Source organism: Perca flavescens, chromosome 9, assembly GCF_004354835.1.
Source record: "Perca flavescens isolate YP-PL-M2 chromosome 9, PFLA_1.0, whole genome shotgun sequence".
In the NCBI taxonomy this organism is placed as follows: Eukaryota; Metazoa; Chordata; class Actinopteri; order Perciformes; family Percidae; genus Perca; species Perca flavescens.
The window spans coordinates 10,982,034-10,991,557 of record NC_041339.1 but is presented as its reverse complement, the minus strand read 5'-3'; the positions used below and the strand labels follow the sequence as shown (position 1 = coordinate 10,991,557).

General features: G+C 39.5%; 1 protein-coding gene across 1 annotated transcript; it reads left to right on the top strand.

The window, feature by feature from the left end:
- Nucleotides 1-2,295: 2,295 nt before the first annotated feature.
- Nucleotides 2,296-9,041, top strand: lrrc8db (leucine rich repeat containing 8 VRAC subunit Db). The gene is made up of 2 exons (XM_028587648.1): nt 2,296-2,683; nt 5,238-9,041. The coding sequence occupies exon 2, from the start codon at nt 5,240-5,242 to the stop codon at nt 7,793-7,795; it is 2,556 nt and encodes an 851-aa protein (XP_028443449.1). The 5' UTR covers nt 2,296-2,683; nt 5,238-5,239; the 3' UTR covers nt 7,796-9,041.
- The last annotated feature ends 483 nt before the right edge of the window (nt 9,042-9,524 follow it).

Genomic DNA, 9,524 nt, shown 5'->3' with positions numbered 1-9,524 from the left:
GCTCTTGGGCGTCAGACCCTAAAAAGCTAAGTGGTGCTATAGTTAAAGGTGCAACATTCCTGTCTCTAACAGGTTGTGTGAAAGGGGCTTTAAGTGGCTGCAACAGGGGTGCTTGTTCTGTTATTCTCTTTTGACATATTATCCAGCAACAAATCCTTCTTAAGGAGTAGTTCATGCTTAGAGTTAGATGAGAAGATTCAACTTCAAAAGAAGTTATTTGCATGTACTGTCGATGTGAATTGAGTTACCACCGGAGTACATTGAGTCTCAAATACCACTTGAGCATAGATATAGATCTATCTATCTATCTATCTATCTATCTATCTATCTATCTATCTATCTATCTATCTATCTATCTATTTAAGATATCTATCTAGATAGATAGATAGATAGATAGGTAGATAGATACTTTATTGATCCCAAAGGGGAAATTCAAGGTCCCAGTAGCTTAAGACATCACACACAACATTCATATACATGCACAGGATAATAAAAAAGCAAATCCACATTAATAGCATGGACAATAAAAGAAAAAATACTAAATAAAATAAAAAATCCACATGAATGTACTAAGGGATGTATAAGCATGAGATGCTTGCAGTGACAGCACAGGAACTGACCCTGTGATTCAGTATGAGTGTGTGTCATGGTAGTAGTGCAAATGGGTCCAATAGTGCAAAGATAAAGTCTAGAGACCAGCATTAAATATGGACAATTTAAGAGAATAATGTAAACATAGTCATATAAAAACTATAGCAGTGCAAGGATAAAGTTTAAAAAAGACAACATTAAATATGGGCATTATAAGGGAATAAAGTAGACAGTAGGATAGACACAAATCAACAGTCAACATTAGAGGTTTGAAGTAATAGTGTTACAGCCATTGTTCAAGTATTAAGTTTGACCTCAGTCCATGCTGGGGGAAGGAGGGACGGAGGGGTTGTGCATATGGGCTAATATAGCCAGTAAATAGTGTAAGCAGTAAACAGTCAGTACATAACTGTTGTTATGGGAGGTAGTGGAAGTGGTGGAGAGGGAGGAGAGGCAGACAGACTATGCAGAGAAGTCTCTCTCTCCTCTTCCTTTTTGTGAAGCATTGTAGAGGACAAGTGACACTCTCAGTCTGTCAGTTGTGCATGGCAGTGTGCGTAGTCTTGAGCTGATCATGCTCTTCTGCTTTGTGAAAGTGCTGTGGAGTGGATGACCATCATTGTCCAAAATGTTGAGCAGTTTATTCAGGGTCCTTTTATCTGATACTGAAGTGATCCACTCCAAAAATGCACATTTGTGCGATTAATTTGCTGTTAATCATAACTTAACTATGAACAATCATGCGATCAATCGTGATGAAATATTTTAATCGCTTGACAGACCTACTTTAAACCAATCACAATGGTTTTGGGCAGTGCTAAGCTCCGGATGCAACGACAGTGCCCTTGATAGCGAAAGGGGAGGAGAATGTCTGACGTACGGCACATGAGACTATCTGAAAGGTGTCAATGCACATTGCATGTTCCCAAAGGTGTTGTGGGATTAGATATTTCCAGCTGGCTGGTGAGGATTTATAAGGCAAAGAAGATTAGTCTATTATTATGCGCACATAATGCACCAATGAAAAAATAAAGTCTATAAGTGTATAGAACAAAAAAATTTAGAGAGCTCATTGCATAATTTTTCCTTCAAAATTTAAGAGCTTGTGACTGCAACAGGATCAGTCCTAGATTAAATAAAGAATCAGAATCATTATTCACCAAATACATGCATACAAAGAAATAAGCAATTTCAGATAAAAATGTGTAATAAAAAAAATGCTAACTGCAAATGGAACATATATATATATATATATATATATAGTCTGCTAAATATGTTACATTTATTATTTTTAATGTATTATTATTTAGGTTGTAGTGTTCACTGTGTGCAAAGATACCAAGAACAGAAACAAAGTGTTTTGAATTATCTATGACAAAGTGACAAAGCTATTAGAAAACAACATAATTGGTTCATTGGGTCATATAGCAATGATACATTGTGCAACGACGAATAAGACCTGCATTAAAATCAAGGTAATTTGAAGTTTCTTTGTGACAAACAGGGTGTTTTCACCCTTTTAAATGTAATATTTAAAAACGTAGAATACATATGGCTCTACTAGTCTCTTAAGCGTTTCCTCTAGTGAAAGCTTTCATGTACATTCTTTTTGGTATAACAAAACAAAGCTGTGTATGTAACTTTAAATTACACCCTTTGCACTTTTACGACGGTCCCTAACTTCAGTGGGTCATCTCTCCTACTTTCAATCTTTGCAGGCTTTAAGCTATGTGAAAACATATCCTGTGCTACATCAGGAGATATTTATTCGTCACATTACTACAGAACCGTTGCCAATTGATGGTCATGGTGTAACGTAGGCTATAGCAACCTCGGTGAGTGTGGGTAACGTTACACTTCCAGCAGCTGGTGCTGCCGTGCCCGGCTGTGCCGCCAGTCAGAGGCGTGGGACCCGACCATCTGAAGCGGAGTGGGGGTAGTCAGCTAAGCTGCTTACAGCCCGGCCAGCAGGCCCACAGTTCAACTGATGCGAAGAAGGGACGGCTTTATCTCCGCAGCGAAACATGGCATATAAAGAGAGGTGTTGTTCGGTATTGCTGGCATCGACATAACTGGATCAGACATCCTGAAGGTGTGTATATCTGTGCGTTTGAGTGCTGGTCTGTTATTTGGGATATTCAAGGTCTACAAATAGCCCTAAATGCACCTCTAAATGCTCTGGCCCAGTAGTGGTAGCAGGTTATATATATAGCGTTGTGGAAAAACAGCGGCTATAAAAATGAACCAGCAGGGCATTTAGTCTTTAGTGCCCTAATGTAATGTAATAATGTGAACGCGTCGTGATTTTCTCTAATGTAACTCCGATATCAGTGCTGCGTTTAAAGGCTTCACGGAATGAGGTCCTTCTGCTGTTTTGTGCCATGGATGCGTCTTGCTGCTATACCGGTCTCAACCAACCTTGTTAAAAATAGTCACCTTCTTTCAACAAACAAAATATTTGTGTCACAAATATTTTTTATATTATTTAATTTAATAAAAAAATAATAATAATAATACATATATTATGTATTCAATATATTTGTTAGTACAAAGAGTATTTACAGGCAACATATACAAAGATTCATTTTAGGCTACTAAGGCAGTATGATGCGTATATGTGTGGTGGTAGTGAGTAGGGATGTAACGTGCATCGAGAATCGGTTAAAAATCGATATACATTAATGTGTAAAGATTACAACCGGTTGAGATATAATAAAAAAAATAAAATAATGGTGATTACATTTTTAAATGGCCTAGGGCGTTTCACTTGTTTCACTGCTTCTTTTTTTATTACATTTTTGTTATTTAAGATAAAACACAATTTCAGTTGCACTTTTGATAAGATCTGTTCTTTTTTTGTTTATATAAATAAGGACTATTTTCAGTCATTTGTCTGCAACATTCTGTTAAACGAATTGTGAGAAAATCGTATTGTGGACTTAAAATCGTGAAATGTATCAAATCATGAGTTGAGTGTATTGTTACATCCCTCGCAGTGAGTAGGGGTGGGAATCACCAGAGGCCTCATGATATGATATCATCACGATGCTTATGTCACGATACAATATAATTGCAATTTTAAATCTATAGCAATATTCTGCGATATATTGCAATTTATTACCTTTTTTCCCAACTTAAAATTTTTCCCAATTTCCAATTATGTCCCCAAAAGGAAACTTTGTCAACATCTGTTTCATCTAAAAAGATACATTTCTCTGTTTGTTCATCACACTTCAATTTTATTGCTGCAAAATGTGATTGTCAAGCAGACAAACTGACCAACACATATATAATAATAGATCAATACTTGGCGTCTGTGTATCGATACAGTATTGCCACAGAGGATATCGCGATACTATGCTGTATCGATTTTTCCCCCCTACCCCAAGTAGCGAGTGCTACTGACAGAGCACACTGTAAACTCTGTAGAAGGGGGCTGATATGTAGTAAGGCAGTAGTTAGTTGGCATGCACAGAAAAGCATGTTGCAATGATAAGTCATTTATGGATAATTATGACTACATTTAGGTTTGCAGAATTTGTATTTCACATGGCATGCACTGACTCTACAGACGTGTGTGGTGTGTCCCAGTTCGAGGGCAGTGTCATCTCTAAATCCATAACAATCTGACAAGGCTGCTCTCTCTGAGCCTCCTCTAAATGTGACAGGCAAATGCGGCCTTCCCTAAATGTGGAGTGAGCGAATCCCTCCAGTCGTCAGTGTCCCAAAATCTATTGTGCACTGGTCACATTGGCTTGTTCTCATCAACTAGTAACGCCAGGAAATATTTATTTCTACCAGGTGTGATATACAAGTGACCAGAAAAATAGAAACACCTTTACAATGCAAAACAATGTGTATTATCTTACTAAAAATGTAGAAAATTAAATAGGCTATTAGAAACACATTACAATTCAAAATGATCCAATACAACAACATAACAACAAACAATTGATCAATTGTTATATGGATATAGTTATCATTAAACTGGTACTTCTTTTGCACTTGTTCATCATTTATATAAGTGAAAAGTGACAACTCTGTAAACTAAGGTATTATGAAACATGGAGTTGGATGATGTTTACCACTTGTCACCCATCCAATGAAAATAGTGGTAAACATGGAATTTGTAGGTTTTAAGTTGGCAAGGAATGCCACAACACACCATTAGTTTCACCCTCTGTGAGATCATCAGTACATGTACAACTATATAAATACTGACCGGTAGTTAAGCTCAGGTAAAAGCTTTGTCCTGCAAATGCACAGTATTATTTTCATAAATTCAAGTTCTTGAAAAAAAACAAAAACTTTTACACCCTGTTGGTCACAGCTAAAATATACAGCAATTTGTTGAAAAAATAGAATTGTTAAAACAAAGATAGAAGTCCTATTTAGCTTGAATAAAATAATTACAAGGTGCATACATCTGAAAATGTAGCCGTACTCAAAAAGCTGCCAAAGCCTATGTGTGAAAGCAGGGTGGCACAATGGAAACTCAGTGGGAGGTTATGAGGAAACTATTCAATTAGGCAGTGAAATTAGAAATACAGATTTGAAAAAAATCTACTGGGATGAGAATCGTATTATGTATACTTTTTGTAATGACAGAAATCAAGCATGATGGTAATTCATATTCTCTTTTGCAGGAATGTTCAGCCTCACGGAAGTAGCCTCCCTGAATGACATCCAGCCGACTTATCGAATACTGAAACCATGGTGGGATGTCTTCATGGATTATCTTGGTATTGTCATGTTGATGTTGGCCATATTTTCTGGAACGATGCAGTTAACTAAGGACCAAGTGGTTTGTCTTCCCATTATGGAACAAACTCCAGAGGGGGCTGGGGGCTTTTTAGGACCCCAACCACCAGAGATAGTTGATAGTTTATGGAACAAAGAAAGCGCCGTTGGAGAGCAGGCCGCTCCTTTAATGGCTAGAAGGCCTCCTGATAGCATCGCCCCTACAGTTCACTTCACGCAGTCGGGTACTCTTGGGCAGCCACAGCCTACAGGTGTCAGGACTAAGCTGGATTTTCAGCAGTATGTTTTTGTCAATCAGATGTGCTACCATGTTGCCCTTCCTTGGTATTCCAAATATTTCCCATACCTGGCTCTAATTCACACCATTGTATTAATGGTCAGTAGCAACTTCTGGTTCAAGTACCCAAAGACAAGTTCCAAAATAGAACATTTTGTTTCGATACTGGGAAAATGTTTCGAATCGCCTTGGACTACCAAAGCGCTGTCCGAGACTGCCTGCGAGGACTCAGAGGAGAATAAGCAGAGACTGGCTGGGGCCTCCTCCCTCCTGAAGCATCTGTCAACATGCAGCGAGGAGGGGAGTCCAAATCAGTCCGCCCCAATGCTGACTAAACCTGGGCTCACGTTTTCTGCTGAAAAGCTTGTGAGTGAAGTTCCCGCCATGACCATTCTGGACAAGAAAGATGGTGAGCAAGCAAAAGCCCTGTTTGAAAAAGTCCGGAAATTCCGTGCCCATGTGGAAGACAGTGACTTGATTTACAGGCTGTATGCCATTCAGACAGTCATCAAAACAGTTAAGTTCATTTTGATCCTCTGCTACACTATGACTTTTGTTGCCTCTATAGAATTTGACCATGTGTGTGAGCCTGAAATAAAGCATTTGACTGGATACACAAAGTTCCACTGTACACACAACATGGCGTTCATGTTAAAGAAACTCCTTGTTAGTTATATTGCTCTTATATGCGTTTATGGCATAATCTGTATATACACACTGTTCTGGCTTTTTCGGAGACCACTTAAGGAGTATTCCTTTGAAAAAGTCAGAGAGGAGAGCAGCTTCAGTGATATTCCAGATGTTAAGAATGACTTTGCATTCCTCCTCCACATGGTCGATCAGTATGACCAGCTGTATTCAAAGCGTTTTGGTGTTTTTCTCTCTGAGGTGAGTGAGAACAAACTTCGGGAGATCAGCCTGAACCACGAGTGGACCTTTGAGAAGTTGCGGCAGCATGTGACGCGCAATTCTCAAGAAAAGTTGGAACTCCATCTTTTTATGCTCTCCGGGATGCCAGATGCTGTGTTTGATCTCACCGATTTGGAAATCCTTAAACTAGAATTAATCCCAGAGGCCAGGATAACAGCTAAAATCTCACAAATGATAAACCTCCAGGAGCTGCACTTGTATCACTGTCCAGCCAAAGTTGAACAGACTGCTTTCATTTTTCTGCGTGATCATCTCCGGTGCCTTCATGTCAAATTCACAGATGTTGCTGAGATTCCAAGCTGGGTATACTTATTGAAAAATTTAAGGGAACTGTACTTGGTTGGTAACCTGAACTCTGAAAACAACAAAATGATCGGACTCGAGTCCCTGCGAGACCTCAGGCACTTAAATATTCTGCATCTCAAAAGCAACCTAACAAAGATCCCGACAAACATAACGGATCTGTCTCCACATCTGATCAAGTTGGTCATTCATAATGACGGTACAAAGCTCTTAGTGCTGAATAGTTTGAAGAAAATAATGAATCTCGCCGAACTGGAGCTTCTTAACTGTGAGCTGGAGCGAATCCCCCATGCCATTTTCAGTTTGAACAACCTTCAGGAACTTGATCTAAAATCCAACAACATTCGTACCATTGAGGAGATCATCAGCTTCCAGCACCTTAAGCGACTGACGTGCCTCAAACTTTGGCACAATAAAATCATCTCCATTCCATTGTCAATTAGCCATGTCAAAAATCTTGAGTCGCTCTATCTCTCACACAACAAACTTGAGTCTCTACCCTCATCGTTATTCACCCTTCCCAAGTTGAGGTACCTCGACGTTAGCCACAACTCTATAGTGGTAATACCACTGGAGGCTGGCTTTCTGCAGAACCTCCAACATTTTGCCATTACCGGCAACAAAGTCGAGGTAGTTCCTAAGCAACTGTTCAAATGCAACAAACTGAGGACCTTATGTCTCGGCCACAACTGTATCTCTTCCATTCCAGAGAAAATTGGCCAACTGTCACAGCTGACACATCTGGAACTGAAGGGAAACTGTCTGGATCGTCTCCCGGCTCAGCTTGGTCAGTGCAGCCTCCTGCACAGGAGCTGCCTGATTGTGGAGGATCATCTCTTTGACTCGCTCCCCATGGAGGCAAAAGAGAGCATAAATCAGGAATCTAGTGCTTCTTTTACAAATGGGTGTAAATGTCTAAGTGATGGACGGTAGTCACATCCTACCTGGCATAAAATGTCTGGCATTTCATCTTGGGTGTAAATAAGTCTTTTAAAAATTAGAAACAGTATTTACCTGGTACAGTACTGGTGCACTTCATGATGTATTAGTAACTTATGAAATGAACATACCACAGCACATACAAGGTCGGTACAAGTGGAGAAATTTAGAGGAACTCTAGGATTGATCATGGCTGGTGTCATGTCTACGGTGGATCTATGGACATTTCTAGCCTTTTGAAACAACCCTCCTTTTTATCTTTGTGATTTAAATTAATTCTATTTACATTAACTAGATACACCTAATTGACCTCAACTTAAAAGGGACAGTTTACTCAAATTACAAAAACACCTTTCCTGTAATGGTATCTAACCATGCAGTTAGTTCAGAAATTTCTGCCTCCACCCAAATAAAATTGATCTTAGTAGATTTTGGTCTGCAGTGAGCACCTCACAGCAACAGGATATCATGTTTGAAATGATTCAACAGCATTATTTCCACATTTTATCAAATATTCTTAGTGAAACCTGTTTACAGCAAGTTTGTTGATTATCCAGAGTGACTGGGTTATTCTGGAAGAATATGTTGCTGTTGAAATGTTCAAGGATGCACAAAATGCCGTTCCCCTCAATTGAATTGGGATGGAGGCAGAAATCTTAAGTACGGATATTTCAAAACTTGACGATGATGGCGAGATATAGTAAGCAACTATGTTTTTAGGTTATCAAATATGTTGTTTCTGTTCAATATATATAAATATAATATAAAATCTACTCAATATCCAATTGCCAGCTTCGCAATTTGGTGATATCAGACCATCCTCTCAAAGAAAGCCGTATAGGTAGATTGTGCAAGCAGCCTATTATGACCCATGTTTATGTTATGTTTATTTCTAGTGGCTGTAGTTATCATGGTGGGAGTAAAGGCGAAAATCAGGTGACATAGTCTAAAAGCTAATTTGTGCTTCTGCATTAAATCAACACTGTGGCTATGTACGTAGGTACCGACCCTACACCGGACCCTACGCCGTAGCCTGACTTGCATCTCTCAAAAAATGTAACTACACTTCACTGTGACGCTCCGCCTTGGCTTGGTAGCGTTGCATTTCTGTCTACTCATTTCCTGGTTCTCCTTCTCCATAAACAACATGAAATCAAGGAGAGGGTTAACTTTTCTCTCGCTCTGAAGCTTATCACGTCCCTCTCTCACTCACTCTACCACACACTCCCCACACACATGCCGGCCCTGCTATTCTCTTAAAGAGATCGGCGCACACACCAATGCACAAGTATAAAATTCAGGCCACTTACGTGGGCTACGGCGAAAGCTCTGCGTGGAGCCTCCGCACAACCATAAATCAAGCTTGAGAGTGCCAAAGTGGGTTGGGGTGGTGGATGGGTCAAACAAACCCAGGACTCTCACCCAGGAGACAGCTGTTTGTGTGCTGCAGGAAACCAAAACTCAGTGTTGACTTTTTTTTAGGTAAACCAACTTTTGTTACGGATTTACCCAATCCATGATCTTTTCCTAACCCTAACCAAGTAGTTTTTTGCCTAAACTTACCCAAGCAGTTCCGTTTCACAGCGTTAAACACGTGTTTACAACCGTTTTGCAACATTAAATACAACTGTCACGTGTTATGGTCACACGTTCAAAACTGCCACCCTTGTCTAGGTTAGTGCTGCTGTCAGTGCCCTATGACCAAAAGGCACAGGTAAAAAGA

Bases quoted from the DNA above. Each gene is read 5' to 3' on its own strand.
- lrrc8db (XM_028587648.1), top strand. From the start codon at position 5,240: ATGTTCAGCCTCACGGAAGTAGCCTCCCTGAATGACATCCAGCCGACT.